Source organism: Acartia tonsa, chromosome 1, assembly GCF_053477335.1.
Source record: "Acartia tonsa isolate MP-2025a chromosome 1, ASM5347733v1, whole genome shotgun sequence".
Classification (NCBI taxonomy): domain Eukaryota; kingdom Metazoa; phylum Arthropoda; class Copepoda; order Calanoida; family Acartiidae; genus Acartia; species Acartia tonsa.
Genome location: NC_137260.1, coordinates 17,932,731 through 17,949,992, shown reverse-complemented (window position 1 = coordinate 17,949,992; position 17,262 = coordinate 17,932,731). Strand labels below are relative to the sequence as shown.

The 17,262-nt window shown below is 30.8% G+C and overlaps 1 protein-coding gene across 1 annotated transcript in view; it reads right to left on the bottom strand.

Moving 5' to 3' along the window:
• LOC145326751 (uncharacterized) overlaps window positions 1-17,262 on the bottom strand; it is a 36,863-nt gene that overhangs the window by 13,353 nt on the left and 6,248 nt on the right. The window contains exons 3-8 of the mRNA XM_080170151.1: window positions 11,684-11,769; window positions 5,269-5,349; window positions 4,900-4,969; window positions 4,726-4,804; window positions 4,242-4,326; window positions 2,341-2,397 (exon numbers count right to left, since the gene is read on the bottom strand). Coding sequence (XP_080026277.1) covers window positions 2,341-2,397; window positions 4,242-4,326; window positions 4,726-4,804; window positions 4,900-4,969; window positions 5,269-5,349; window positions 11,684-11,736 — 425 coding nt within the window. The 5' untranslated portion in view covers window positions 11,737-11,769. The remainder of the gene's footprint in view (window positions 1-2,340; window positions 2,398-4,241; window positions 4,327-4,725; window positions 4,805-4,899; window positions 4,970-5,268; window positions 5,350-11,683; window positions 11,770-17,262) is intronic.

Here is a 17,262-nt window from a genome sequence, read left to right as displayed (position 1 = left end):
ATAAATTTTACACCATATAAAATTCTGATCTAAATATTTGATTGACAAGCCATGGTAATTATCGCGCGTAACTCAGGCACAAGATACAATTACTCTGGGTAGCCCTTAGGCACTTTTTATATGTTTTAACAAATTTATTAGTCTATTCTTACCAATATAATACCTTATATGGGTAATACTAGCCTAATCATGGTAAACTGTATGTGATTGAATATTGTTATATGCTTATTAAAACATTATATCTATTGTTAAAGTAACCATGTAACCATCCAGTACTAGTATGTATGCCTACAACCATAGCTTCATTTACGTCACAAGTTTAACATACAAACACTTTATTAAACAGACAAGGGCTTAGATCCTGATAAATAGTTGTTGTTATAACTTGCACTTCTTAAAATATCTCAGTTATTCATTGACTCTCAAACCATCAAGTTCTTCTGGCTTAAAGGTAATGACTTAGTTGTTTTGGCATGCATTGTAGTTTAAATTTAGGTCCCTCAGTACTTAGCATGAATTGTGCTTAGGTCTTATGTTAGAGATCTAACACTATGCACAATTCAATGCTTTGGACTTAGGGCATTTTCTGTCCTACACTACTTATGTTTATTATCACTTATCCTGTAAATATTTTCATACTTAACTGATTCACTTGTAATGTAAATACACTTTATAAAACTATCTTCCTTCTTAAGTGCTTAATATACTTATATGATATAGATCGAACACCATAACCAGCCATTTATTCTTAGATTAAAGCAATATAATACTTCGCGTGGGTATTTGTTGAGCTACCACGGGTTCAACTAAATTCGTATTATACTTGTGGGAGTAAAAGGAAAAGCATTCTAAACTGACGAACCGACGATGAGAATGTCTATGTGTATTGCAGTAAAAGTAGGTTTTTAAGTAGTACTCATAGAAGAGCGATCTCCATACCATAATATTGGACAAGCGCCCCATTCGCACTACCATCCATAAGTAGCGAAGCACAAAAATCATGGATGTGAATACGTAAAAGTAGATTTAAAGTGTATCTATTAAAATCAGGAATAGATTTATTGGAGAAAATAAACACATGTTTTGTATATTTATAACTGTCAAAGTAAATTACATAAAAGATGCTCATAACGATGAGAAAAAATATTTTGATACTGATATCCCCAAAAAAGTTTTAATATTGGACCAAAAACACCAAAGATATGGGGAAATATGTAAAACATATAAAAATAGCCAAAAACCTGATAAAATGCAACCTGACCGCCATGGTTGTTTTCTTAAAACAAGAGGAAATTTAATTTTTATGTCCTTAACTTAAAAAATTGGAAAATCGGACTATATACATCAGAGATATGGAAAAGTAAGGGAAAAATTTAAAAATAGCCAAAAACCTGCAAAAAGGCAGTCTGACCGTCATTGTTGTTTTCTTTAAACGACAGGAAATTTAATTTTGAAATCTATAACTGAAAGATATGGAGAAAAATGTGAAAAATACAAAATATCCTAAAACCTGCGAAAAAGCGGTCAACCGCCATTGCTGTTTTATAGTTAATTGTGCTCCTTAATGATGGGAATGTTGTCAAAAAATTTCAGCATTTATCTTTTATAGGAGCCGAGAAAATCACGTTTCCCCCAAACTAAGACATACGGACAGACGGACAATTCAAATTATAGAGAAGCTTCGCTACTAACAAATTATAGAGTAGCTTCGCTACTAAAACATCCCCTCTTTGTAACATATACCTAACTCAACATTGATTTGCAACTAAAATGGTTATCAAGAACTATTCTCAATAAACTTTGAATTGCTAGGGGAAGAAATTCATGAACAGAATGTGCAGAGCAAAATAAGTAAACCAAAAAAACAGAAAAATATATATTTATGTCTTATTTATGCAATTTTGATCTAGAATTCGAATTATTTAGAGCTACCTAAATATGTTCTTTATCTGTTTTTACCTATTTTTAGGGTTTTTTATAATGTTTTAACATAGTTAATGTGACACCATGGAAACTGTCCCAATTTTGTATAACTTTTGCGGAACATGTTCCAGTTACGTCATATTTTTCTTTCCCGAAAAAGAGAAGGGGGGAAGAAAATCTCTTCAAAAGAGATGGGGGAAACCCCCTTTTCTCACATCTCTTTTTTCTTCCCCCCTTCCCTTTTTTTTCTTTCCCCCTTCCCTTTTTCGGAAAAGAAAAATATGACGTAACTGGAACATGTTCCGCAAAAGTTATACAAAATTGGGACAGTTTCCATGGTGTCGTTAATGTTATATACAATAAAAATTTCAAGATACAGATAACAGATACAGGCATCTAAAAAAAAGATAAATTTACCATGTTAAAGTTGTTATCCAAAGAATAATCAGGACCTGTAGCACTGCCTTACTTCCTCTAAAATATTCATCAATTAAAAATTGAATAATAAACAAACCAATATATTCTAAAAATTTATATATTACATATTACTTGGATCTTACACCAATTTAATAAAGTGAAAATTGTAGCGGGTTAAAATAATGATTTCTCCTTTCCACTCCCTTTACCCCATCCCTTCCTACTGTATGAACGAACTGACCAATAAATGAGTTCCATGTTAGCAATATAAATTAAAACAATTTTTCCCCTGACACAATATCCAGGTATATTCTACATCCATTATTCTAAGATAGCAATTGGTTTTAATATAAAATATTGTACTATTAAATGTTATAAAACTACAGTAAAATGTAAATCAGAAATATCTTAGTTTGTATCAAATTTAAATATGATTTTTAATTTTGTTCTTTAGAATTATATTAATCTTTAAATTGAAAAAAAAATTTGTATCCAAATTGAAATCATATTATAAATACTTCTTGAGAAAAAAAATTGTTAATAAATAAAATAAATTTTATTTTTGTTGGAAATGGTATAAGTTATAAATTTAAAATTTAATTAAAATTATGTTTTTTGACAAATATTTTCTTCATACTAGAAATTTGTATATTAAATTTCAGTTGGTTGAATAACAGTTCAAAAACAACTTACACAACCACTTATATGTGAAACCATTAGAGGGTGAAAATTTTTTTTTTGAAAAAAAGATTTATTTTTAATTTAAAAGTAATAATTTGAAAAGTAGATTTATAACTGTTATTTTTTTTGTTTTTTGTGACCCCCATCACCAATTTTAGCCAACTCCTAGTAATTTTTGCAAATAAAGCTTTTAACATTTATTGAATTCATATTATAACAAATTACTTCTGAAGAAACTCCAATATCACCGTTTACTATTGAATTTGAAATGATGATGTCATGATGTTTCAAGCTAAACTTAATCATTTATCAGGTTAAGGAATGTTAATAAAATTAATATGTATTTATATTTGATGTATGATGCAGTGTACCAAGTTGTAAAGATATATAATTTTTAACATCAATGTAAAATCCATGTAATACATCCCTTCTGTAGATTACAATTTGAGGTTGAATCATTTGGACACTCAACTTAATAAACCAACTAATCAAAATTTAATAAAAGTCCCCAAAGTTGTTAAGCCAATAATTTAGAAAATGTTATTAGAAAACTTTGTATAGTGTCAGAACTGATAATCTGAATATAAACATAAAAGAGTCGAAGCAAAATTGTAAGTAAATTTGTTGAAAAACTGCTTGATACAGGATAATGTTTGTGGACATACTTACATTTTTTGAGCTTTTAGAGTTGCTTTGCTTTTAATATTATACTTTATTGCCAAAGGAATCAATATACCAAAGATCAGATCAATCGTATGATTAGATCACATAAAAATTTGTTGTTAAAAAAGTAAAAAAATCAACATGTTTAAAATGGACGTACGGACATTCTGGTGTTGATTATTAAGTTGCTACGCTTTCTAAATCGTACCTAACTACTAAAGGAATCACCAAGCAAAGTTTATAATCGATAGGACAATTCTAACATGTCTAAATTAACGAAAAAAGCTTTCCGCCACGGACGTACGGACGGACCGACCCTAATTATAGAAAAGCTTCGCTTTTAAAAATGTTAAAAGATATTCTAATTAAGATAAAATGACCGACATATAAAAAGGAGGTTGAATTTAAATTCTAAAACAAACTTACTAGCAAACTTTCTTAACATGAAACTATCTGACTGAGATTAGATTATTATTGTTACTATATTATCAATCATTTAAAATCCATTAAATTATTTATAACTTAAAAAATATTAAAACTAAAAAAAACAATAATACCTGACATTGTTAATAGAATTTCCCGCATTTATAATCTCATTAACAACTCTGGACACCAGACTTGAGTTTGGATTACTTTCCTCACCTAGGAAAGTACACAATTTATACAAATGTAATTGATTAAACAATCTTTGATCTATTTTCAAACTTAATAATAGTCACCATTTGAGCATGAAATAAAATTTACTGTAAAGAAATTCAAATTTAATCTGAGGGTGGATTAGGTTGATTGCAGTTGAAATTGGTTGTGACTGAGGTTGATGGATGATGGTGGCTCTGGCTTAGTTTAGCTGATGCTGACGATGGCAGAGCATTTGGCTCTGGCTTCGAGTGACTTTAAACTTCTTTTAGGATCGCGGCTACGCCTGAGGCAGAGTCTTTACGGGTGACTGAGAAAGCGCACGAAAAGGTTGAGATAAACCATTTAGTCATGAAAAAATCAAATTGCGTTATTTAAAGATTAATATATATTATATTTATTTACCTGTATCTACTGCTTCTACAAAGAAATATGCAACAAATAGTGAAACCATTGTAGCCACAAAACCAGCCCAAGAAAAAGCCTAAAACAATGTAAAATTTTATTGCATGAAATAAATTCTTTTCATGTATTATTGTATTATTCTATCTTAGCAGGGCTCTAAAGTCTAAACCTAACCTGTAAAGGCAGAACAGCCCACCAGAAGCTTGTACTTCGCTGGGGCATTCTGGAACTAAACACCCATTCCCTGCAAAAAGAAATTTATATCATTGCTTACAATTATAAAATATAAATAAATTTGTCGAGTATTGTTTTTTTTGGAGGAACTTTGACTATCATCTAAACATATACGAAATGCGAAGAACCGGTTTGAAGATTTTTTCATGATTTAGCAGTTTGTGAGAAACTAAAGGACAAATAAACAATAAATATTAAATATGTACCTTTTTTATATCATTTCGTACTAAGGCTACTAAGCCATGATAATCAATGGATTATTTCTTTTTACAAAATCAAAAAAAAGAAGTAAATGTATGATGAATTTACCTGAAAGTTACAGTAGTAGTATAATCAATAGCCTGATTTCTATCATGTCTTTGTCCAAATGAAATTCCAGACAAATCAGCTCTAAAAAGTTTGAATAATTATTAATTCTAAATAGAAATATACTGTACAAATAATTTCTGTGACAATGGATCACAAAGGATGCTGTGAGTATTGGTGCAAAAAATATGACGTAACAAAAAAAAATAGCCAATGAGAGGCCGTTATTGACCAATGGTAAAATTTATAGTGGCCTCTCATTGGCTAATTTTTTTTGTTACGTCATATTTTTTGCACCAATACTCACAGCATCATCACAAAGTTTTTTTTAATGTACGCATTTATTCATTGACGTACACAAATACAAATACTCTAAAAAAATGAATATAATTTGCAAAATGGGTTTATATGTTAAATTTTAAATGGGTTATCTTAACATTCTTTACTTTTGTCACCAAAATTTTCTTTTTTCATCTAATTTTTTCAATCTTAGTATTATTTAGAAAATCTGCTACTTTTTACCCTTTTATAAGAAAAGTTATAGCACATTGAGAAATAAATTTAGACATTTCAAGTTAGTTGTAAATTTGTTAATGTATTTCTTGTAGTTAGGATTGAGAGATGGGGCGAATTATCCCTCCATGAGTTAATGGACCCAACATTCTCCCCACCAACAAATTGTTTTTGGATATTTTGACAATTGTCTAAACCTAACCATAGTTTTAACAAAACGATAGTTTATATGGAGTTGGTAAAGAGACAGAAAAACAAAGAAATGGCAACGTGGAATTTTATCCCCTTAAGTGTTTTAATCAGATGATATTACATTTTTATGCCTAGCTCTGCAGAGACTCCTAACCTAGAGATAATTAAAATACCATAAGCCAACTACAACAACAAAGACAATAATAGCATAAAACTGATATGTATACTAGCAGGATGCACATGGAGAGGTGATGGGGAAAAGGAACCACCAACAACACGCGCCAATATTCTTTTAACAAATAAGGATAATGTTTGAGATTTTAAAAATCTAAAATTTAAATTTAAAACTTTGAATTTTAAAAAATCTGGGTTTTCTCCCTTCTCAACAATTCAAAGGAGATAATTTCCCCCACCATGTAAAATTTTCTTCAGCTTATTCGTGGGGGAAGGGTGGGTGTGTCTGGTGTTCCACTCTCTCCTTGGATGTCTTTTCTGATGGTGCCCATAAATTGTTGAGAATTGATATTACAGAATTACAAAATTGAGTCTACAAAAACATTTTCCACTTTTTACTATCAACAAGAAAAATTATATCCATTGCCATATTTTTTATTAAAAAAAACACAATTAGAAATCTAATGCATACACATTGATAGAACAATATCTAGGCAATTTATGTTTTAGAATTAGATAAATCATGAAAATCAAATATAGACAAATTTTTTTTGCAGATATTGTCAAAGAATCATCCATTTTCGTTACATCATAGCAATTACTGACTATATAGTAGTTATAGACTCTCAGACTTCCCGACAGATGTACGGACATAATCTAGTTATATAGTAGATGCGGAAGCAATAAAAATCTACAACACCTAAAATACTCAAGGTTGGTATTTTATAAATAAAATGTAGATGTAAAAAATTGTAAAGGTAAGGCGCGTGCACAGAAAATTGCCAATATAAATGGGGAAGGCGGGGAATCTAGTAAAAGTGGCTGACTCAGATTATGACGTCAAAAAAATTAACCAATGCGAGGCCAGTATGCACTATAATTAGATAGATGTATTTCAACATGCAAAATAATAATAATATTTCTTACACATATTTACATAGTTTTATGCATAGTTTGGTAATTTCATAACCTGGGTTGGCCGTTGCAAAAGCTGGAAGTACCAATGGTAGAATTTATAGTGGCCTCTCATTGGTTTTTTTTTTGACGTCAATATCTGACACCCATGGGTAAATTTGTGCAAGCTAATTTAAAAAAAAGCATATCTTACAAGACAATTAAGGCAATCTTTACCAATCCGTCTTAAACTTAAGATCTCGGTAACAAATGAACTAAGGAGGTTGTGCTTTTCAGTTTTATATTTTCGAATTTTTTTTTTCAATAAAAAAGATATTTGAGGAAGCCCTCCTATTTCACCTCTAGGGGCAAAACCATCATTATTATTTTAAACTTTATAAAAATTGTAAAGAAAATTTAATATTTAATACTTTATTACAATTTTTATTTGCCGCTCATTCATGTGTAGACACTGGAATACCTAAGAATTTTGCTAAGGTAGAGTAGAGAAACCCAGAGAGAGAGAGAGAGGGGACAATGGGCTGTTTATTACACTTGTCCCCAAAGTTTTATAATAATGTTTTCTTATTCATTGGCTTATCAACTTTGGGGACTTTAGTGAATTTTGATTGGTTGCTCAATTTAGTTGAGTGTTTAATCATTTCAACCACTGTTTTTAATCTAAAGAAGGGGTAATTTTGTGTATCATTATTGGGGATGTGTACATCAATCATATTACATTTAAGACACAAATAAATAATACCAACAAAAGGACAAATTGAGTTAAAGAGCAGATGTCTAGTGATCATAAAAGAAGTAGTAAAGAAAAGAGAAAAAGATTGTCACGAAACTTTATAGAAATATGTCTTTTGTATCGTGACCGCCAAACTGTCGAATATTCCTATTTACTGACAGATGGATAGACTAACGAACGGAACTACAGCGATTTCCAACAGAGAATCTTCGCTACAAGAGGTTTGGTTTCTTACATTTAAAATATTTAAAAATCTAAAATAAAAAAGTATGGCCCTGATTCGAATGAATTCCATCTGGATAAAAAACAGTTCTTATATATTATCAAAAAACATATATACCACCATCATATACTTAATACACAGTGCGATCTTTTGCCAAAAAACGGGACATTTAGAGTAGACAAAAGTAAACTTCAATAAATAAGCTTGTATTTGAAGAAATGATGTAATTTCTTTTGCTTTAACTCGGAAATAACTTAAATTTTGCCTCTGTTAACTTCTAATGTGCATTTGGTAAGTACGTCTTGCTGTTTTGGAGGAGCGAAGCTACCCTATTTTTTAAAAATCTATAAAACTTCATAACTTTAGTTAGGATAGGAATATTTTAACAAAATCAACGTCTATGTAAATATTTTTTCAATGCAAACAATGTTTGTGAACAAGAATATAGCGTCAGGTGCACCCAGTTCGAGTCCCGGCATTTTTAGGTAGGTCCAGTATAAGTAAAATTGGACACTTATTAGGCATGTTTTCAAATATTTTTTTTTACAGATATAAACACCAATAACATAATTTTCAAAACAATTTTGATTTTGTGTTGATACCTTTATTCTAAGTCTAGCTATCTTCATTTAAAGTTTGTATAAGAATATAAACATAATTACTTAAATTATATTCTCTCTCAAACGTATATTTCTCTCTCTCTCTCTGATGCGTATATAATGTTTTTGCAATATTATAATTAATCCCCAATTTGAATTTCTGCTAGACCAAAACCAGTTAGAACTACAAATTTTTTTAGAAAACATGAAATTTAGCAAATTTAATTGCTAAAATAAAAGTATTTATAAGTCATCTTTATTTAACGACTCCTTTATCACTTAAATGTCCATTAAAACCGCGAGAACGGCAAAAATCGTTAAAAATCACGCCAACGTCGGCAAATAACGGCGAAACGGTTCGCCAGAGGCAAATGATGCACAAGTCAAGAAAGATCCGCCTTAAAAAGTTTGAAAATATTGCAGAGATGACTTTGGGCTCTAAAATGACTCCTTCCCCCTCTAACGAAGGAAAATTTGAAATTAACAAGAACGAAATTGTTCAAACCATGCAATGTAAAATGCTCAATTACTCAAAAACGGACAAGAGGCCCCAGGTTGTGAAAACTGTTTTATACACAATACATGTTGTATATTGATATTATTATTGCAAAACCCGGGGCCTCCGGTCCGTTTTTGGGTAAAATGGAGAAAACTGTTTTTTTGGGGTTAAAAATCTTAATATTTTTGGTGAAATTTTCTCACAAAATGTCAATTTACACCACCAAAAAAATATTTTTTAAAATTTTTTCTTTAATTAGACATTGGTACAGGTATCTGAAAAGTACCTCAATAAATTTTTTTTTTCACAAGATGAACATAAATGTATTTTTTGTTGCTTTGAAAAAATTGTGTAAAAGAATCTGGAAAATCATCAAAACTGAAAAGAAATTTTTCACTACCTTTTTTAAAAATGGCATAAACCCGCCAAAAATTAATATTTTTTAAAAATTTCTTTTCTAGCTGTCTACTTACAGCCATTATTAGGTCCTAGGATAGATAAAAGTCGATTTTAGATTTTTTGGATGTCCCGATTTTTTTCTCAAAAGATCCCACTGTGTAATATTGCGTCCGTTTTCTATACTATTAAATTTGAAAATCCGTGGGTCTTTTATATAGTAGACATGTCTTTTTAGATAACACAGAAAATTATGTCCAATGAATATTAAACACTTTTTATTTATGTCAAGAACTTTTCCTTATTTCTATTTTAAGATGAATGTTTATTTATTTTTTTCTCATCTATTTCAACTTCATATTTATAGATTTAAATGAAATTATTTCTGAAAAAATGTTATTAAATTAAAGATTTGAATTTATTAGTCTTATTATTACTTGGAAGTTCATGTTTTGCAAGCCTATAATGGACGAACAATTGTATTAGTTCTAATTTGTAAAGTTAGTAAGAATTTTTATTCTCAGGTAATACGATTATAGAGTCTGAATAAAAGTTTTTTTTGCACCGAAAGATCTCGCTAAACGCTAGACTGATATGGCTCTCAATTTTCAATTTAGAGGTTTCTAGTTTAGAAAAAAGCAATTAAATAAAAGTATTTTTTGTGAGGAAAGTGTTACAATCATTAGAATTAGATCCAACTACATCAAAGGTTAAAGTTTTATTATACACAAGGATAAATATATTTATGTGTAAAAAAAACTAAATGGTATGACTCAAAAGATATCAAAACCACAAAAAATTATGTCCATGAAACAAAGTATATATCAAAAAACAATTCAAAACTATGGTTTAAAGATTTAAATAGCCTAAAACCCTCATGGAACCTGTGTAAAGCTACCATAAAATTTATAACCCAATCGGTTCAGTAGTTATTGTAATTTTTATCTAGACAAAAAACTTGTTATTTTATGTAATAGAATATTCATTGATTTGTTAATTATTATTAAAAGATTTCTTTTTTTCATAAACATTTATTTATGATTACAATTGTTTTGCATATATATATAATGCCTTACCCATAGGCGTCCAAGGGGGGGGTAATGGGGCGATTACCCCCCCCCCATTTAAAATTTACCCCTACCCTTGGGGTGCCGTAGGCACCCCCAACCATTTAGGAGGGGGTATTTACCCCCCCAAACAATTTTGGGGGGGTAAATACCCCCCCAAAATATAAAATCTCTAACAAAAAAAATTTTTGCGCGCTTCGCGCGCATTTTTAATACTAAATTTTTGATAAAATTTAAATTACCCACCCCAAAAATTTTACCCCGGGGTAAAAATTTTGGGGGGGGTAAAAAAAATTTGCGGCGCGCTCCGCGCACCATTTTACCCCCCCCAAAACCGAATTACCCCCCCCTTAAAAAAATTTTAGGGGGGGGAATTACCCCCCCCAAGCAAATTTTACCCCCGGGGTAAAAATTTTGGGGGGGGTAAAAAAAATTTGCGGCGCGCTCCGCGCACCATTTTACCCCCCCCAAAACCGAATTACCCCCCCCTTAAAAAAATTTTACCCTCCCCAAAATAAAAAGCTTGGACGCCCCTGGCCTTACCATTTTATTTTTTGTTAAAGTGTTGTTATTACTAAGCATCTCATGGAAATAGCTGTTCTTTTATTTCTTTGTTTTATTTATAGAAAGTATACATTTACGAAACCAATGGAAAATTTAATAATGTGATAATAAATTTATTGCTTTTTATCCATTGGTTTTTATAACCAGTATGTGCAAAAAAGCAGGAATATAGTGATAGTGAGAGGACAACAGGGGAAAGGAAAATAGCGAAAACCATCTAAAGACTCAAATATTGAAATTTAATTAGTTATTTAATTCAATTACAGGACATATTGAACATTTAAAAATTAGAGACCTCAAACGGTTCAGTGGTTAGCAAGATAATAACGGGCAATCAAAAAATTACTTTATTTAATAGTAATTCCCCCTTAATCTTATGTATAATATTCAAGCTTTTTGGTCGGAAGAAAGGGATATTGATCACAAGTTTGGTTATTGAACACATCCTCTCTGCTTTATATAAAGTTTTAACTTTTATTTCAAGAAAGATTATTTATCATCTAATCCCCATTCCCTGTATCCCTACTTGATAGTAATTGATACCTGCCAAAAACAATGTCACCGACAATTCCAATCCACGTCCCGTTCAATTTCATTAACTCCAGGGCTCGAGCTCGCTGGCATACCAACTAAACATATTATACATAGATAGATAGTGATGTAGATAGATAGATAGTTAAATATATAGATGGATATAGTTTATCCAGGCTTGTTAACATGATGATCTTGAATACTAAAATACTAGATTCTCATAAGGCCAGGTAGGGTTTACAATATTTTTTTTTGTAAGGGAACAATCAACCTCCCAAGATAAAATGCCCCTAGGAAAAATGACCCACCAATAAATTTGTGTACAATTTTTTCTTTTGACAAAGCCCCTAATTGTGTCAAAATTGCGTAAAAAATTATCCATGTGACGTCATAAAATGAGGGAGATGAGAAGAGAAGTGGAAAAGAAAACCCTTAAAAAAGAAATGGATAATCCCTCATTTTTATGACGTCACATGGATGATTTTAGACACAATTTTGACTTTGTCTTTCTTTTCAGAACTAAAATTTGAAATGGGCATGTGTCGACTTCCCAACCACCTTCAGATGCCCATAGAGGCCTCTAAAGGCGTAGCCGCTAGTATGAATTAAATAGACAAAAAGTATATAAAATATAGATGGAATTAAAAAGTGTGAAGGCCACTGTCCCTTGACAGTTTATCTGTCCCAAAAAAGTTTCTGTCAAATGTTATATTAAAGTCAACGTGAATTGTTACAATTTAATGATAGCAAAGTTACAGAGAACAATCGATATATTATTACTTGGATGTTGCACCAGATTTTCCTGTTCTCTAATAAAGTGATACTCGTAGTTGGCTAAAATAACGTTTCTCCATTCCCTCCCCTTCTACTGAATGAACGAACTGACCATTAAATGAGGTCCATATTAACAAGCTAAATTGACGACAAATTTTCTCCCGTCAATATATCCACGTATATCCTATATCCATTCAGAGAACATTCATGAAATTGCTTGTCTTCTGTAAAAAAATATTTTACTAAAATCTTTTTAACGTACAAACGGAAAGTGTCAAGTGTGACGTCACAATAATACGTATAATTAAGAAGAATAAGAGAAGATGTGAGGAAGGTAACGACTAAAAAAAGAAATGGATTTTTATGGCGTCACACATTACACTTTCCGCACATTCATTCAATGCCATCCAACTAAAGTTTCTCTACCTCTCATTTTAGCTATGTAAAAGAATAGTTAGAAACTCTATTGACTTTTCAAATAGCACAAATATGAAACATAATATAATCCCCCCCCCCCCCCTGGAATAGTGATTATTTGGTGCAACGCAGGTAAAAGGGTTAAAAAACTAGTACAGGATGTAGTTGCATTCACTTATTTTTATTTTTAGGTCATAGAATTTGATATGTGAATAAAACAAAATTACGTTGTCTTGATTTGGAGGAAATAGCTCGATAAAACTTTCAAATTTTGTACACTGTAATAAATGTACATAAATAGATAATAAATCTTTTATTCAGCGGCACATTCATCGTTTTTTAATAGTTGTTAATAATTAGAAAAGCACAAAACAAAAAAATCATAAAACTGGTTTTAATCTTTTTTTTAAATATCCTTGGAAGGCTGTCAATTAAACTATTAATGGATTAAAACAAATATTTTTATGAATTAATTCCTTCATATAAGACTAAGTATGAGGGTAGGAGATTTGGATTATATAGTAGCTTCAATATTTTAGGTTCTATTCTAAAGAAAATGACTACTTTATTTGAAATAAAAAAACTATAAGATTGAAACCAGTGTTATGATTTTTATTTTAATATTCGTGAAAAACTGTCATTTTAGTAAACTAATGTTTCTGAATTTAAGTTTGTATCTGTATTCTCTTAATTGTTATAAAGAAAAATTATTCAGTAACCTACATACGAAAGTGTCCAATTTTCTTACATGTAATTGCTAATTGGACAAAAACCAGGATTCGGCAGACCCACGTAAGCCGCATGTAAGCCTCATTGTAATCGACATCTTATCACTCTTAAATTCAGCTGGATGTCTAAACCTGCATTTTAGCAGACAATCCTTCTTTTTTAAATTTCATTTTTTTTACTCACAAGAGGGTTTAAAACTGAGGCTTATGCGCGGCTGAGGCGCGGCTGCCGACCCCTGAAAAAAAAACATTAAACACGTTACATATGTACTTTGTATTTCTAGATAAAAATATCAAGTGCTTTTTATTAAGTGCTAGAAAGTTCTTGAGGTTTTTAATAAAAGTGCAAATATTGGAAAATATAGAGTTTTTCAGTTCTTATTTTTATAGCTTCTTAAAATATATCTTGATTCTTAACCCTTAACGGTTGGCTAAAAAACGGTTAAAATTTTCTTCTAGCTTCAAAAAAAGAAAATTACAGCCGTTTGAAATTTTTAAGTAAAAAAGGACCTAAAAACAAAGGTTGTTAAATAAAAGGGTGAAGGAAGCGAAAATTGACTTTGATTTACTTAAGGTCGAAAATTCATAATCAAATTTTTTTTAGCCCTCTAGCTATAATAGGAACTGAGGTAATAGGGGGGGAGGGTAGATATACCACACTTTTCTGGGATCTTGCCAGATCAAGTATCAACTGTGGGGAATACCAATGCATGACTCCATGCAAAATTTGAGCCTGATCCGGCCAAAACCGGCCGTGATTTTTATAAAAAACGTTTTTTTTCCGGTTTTTAGGGGGTATCTGTAAATCGATTCAGCTGGAGCAAAACCGGTTGGAGGTACAAAAAATTTTACTTCACATGAAATTAAGCCAATGTAATTGCCTACAAAAATGTACTTCATCGTCAACTTGATTGGACAACTCTTTCCCCTCCTAAATCAAATTCAAATTCAAATATTTTATTGGGACAAAACAACATATACATTTAATATTCAACATTCATAAATGGTAATTACATTGCATTAAGAATTTATTAATAAACTATTTTTATAAACAATGAATACTATAGGTTTAACACAATATAATACAAGTATCCAAGGACTGAAAAACGCCTGAGGGCGGTGTTGACAGCCTTTTAATTTTAGACTTCGATTTAAATGTTTTTTTTTAAGCGGTATTTTTATATAAGTAATATATGTACACTATATACAGCAATATGCAAGGAAGGATGTTTCGGAAAAGTAGGGGGGGGGGGGGGGGATAGGAAAGTGGAGAAAAAATAGGGTCTCTGTGCGATTATAAAAAAATGTATATATTTTAGGCAATCAAAAGGTAAACTACAGGTTGACTTGTACAATCATAGATTAATGTTAAGGTCACAGGAGGGACACAATAGCCTGTCACAGGCAACTACAATACTGTCTAAAAGCTTTCTTTTCAATTTTTTATAAAATTTAAATCTAGAAGTTGCCTGTTCCACTATAAAGCTATTGTTAATGAAAAGCGCATTCCAGGTGGCTGGAAGAGTACAAAGTGGAAGATTGTTAACCAAGTTTAATCTGGCAAATGGGATGCTATAATCTTCTTGGTTTCTAAGTCTAATATTACCCTGGGACATATGTCCTCGTGTTTTCCACATGTTAAAAAATGAGCAAGGGGCTATGTTAAGTTTAAATTCATACATGAATTTAATTCTAAAGTATTGCACTAACAATTCAAATGGTAGAATTTTCATTGTTTTAAATAGTGGACCAGTATGGGCTATATAATGAGAGTCTGTAATTGCTCTGATTGCCATCTTTTGCTTGATTTCAATAGATTTTAAGTTACTTTCATACGAGCTTGAATAAATCAAAATTCCATAGATTAAATGACAATGAAATATAGAATAGTATAAGGTTTTAAGTGCGCTCCTAGTTAGAATTTTTTTACATTGTCTCAATATAAAGAGAGCTCTTGAGAGCTTTTCATTTAATTTCTGTATATGATACTTAAAATTAAGGTTAGGGTCAAAGTAAACACCTAGAAATTTTATGGCTGGAATTTCAGATGCATTGTTGACATAAGCAATGGGTTTGATAAGGTCAGGATTAGGATTCCTTGCACTAGAATTATTCTCATTGATATATAAATGAATATCATCCCATTGTATTGATCCTAAGTTAGAATAGAACACTGTAAATTTAGTTTTATCAGGATGTAGAGAGAGCTGATTTGATCTAAACCATGTAGAAATTTTTTGCAATTCATCATTTACAAAATTAGCAAGTTGATTCAAATTAGACCCTGAAGCTAGTAATGTGGTGTCATCACAAAACAGCAGACTTTTAAGTAAAGTACAGTTTGGAAGATCATTAAAAAATATCAAAAATAAAATCGGGCCAAGTACTGATCCCTGGGGGACGCCCCAGGTTATATCCAATTTAGAGGATTCAGCATTTCCTACCTTAACAAACTGTTTGCGCTCTGATAGATAAGATTCAAACCATTGCAACAAATTTCCATGAATACCTATCTTTTTCAGTTTCATTAGGAGAATATGTTTAGGAACACAATCAAATGCCTTTTTAATGTCCAAAAATATACCAATAGTGTATTCATTTCTGTTTATTGCCTTGGCCACATGATCAAGTAAATGAATCATAGGGTGAAAAGTTGAGTTAAGGTTTTGAAAGCCAAATTGAAGACTATCAATGATATTGTTTGAAGCTAAATATTGTTTCAGAGCTGTGGCTATAATCTTTTCAAGAATTTTGGAGAAGATACATAGCAATGAAATGGGTCTGTAGTCATTCACACAATGCATGTCACCCCCTGTCTTGAAGACTGGCGTTATTTTGGCTATTTTCAGTTGTATTGGCACTTTCCCTGTTTTTATGGAAAGATTAAATATATGACAGAGAGGATTTTTTACAGAATCAATAATCTTTTTAAGTAAAAAGGGGGACAAACCATTAAAATCAGAGCTTCTTTTATTTTGCCATTCTAAGACCACCTCAACTATTTGAGCAGGGGTAATTTCAGGTATTGAAAAGATGTGTTCTGATTCTTCAAGGTAAGAATCAGGTGGTCTATCAGATGGTTCGATCCTTTCATTTATTTTGCTTGCTATTGAGGTAAAATGTTGATTAAAGGTATTACTGATATCTATTCCACCTGTGACCTCATTATCATTAATAAGTAATTTATCTGTGACAGACTTATCCTTAGTATTAGAAAGCCCAGCAGCCTCTTTAGTAATTTCCCAACATTTTTTAGTATCACCATGATTTGATGTTAAAAGTTCAGAATAATATTCTTTTTTTCTATTTCTAATAAGTCTATTGTAATGATTTTTAAAAGCATTAAAACGCTGCCTGTTATATGCTGTTGGATTCCTAGACAACACTTCATAGAGTTCCATTTTTTTATTTCTTGCCACTAAAATTTCAGGAGTCATCCATTTTTGGATACTATGCTTACTCCTGTCAAATCTAACCTCTACTTCACTAAAGTAACGGTTAAAATAGCTATAAAATATTGAATTAAAATAATCAAAGCTTTCCTGTACATTTTCCATTTCATACATTCTACTAAAATCAACATTTTCTAAATCATTTCTAAAAGAGTTTATATTATTTTCTGAGAAATTTCTAATTTTAATATACTTAGAACTTACTGGTGGTTTTTTGTCA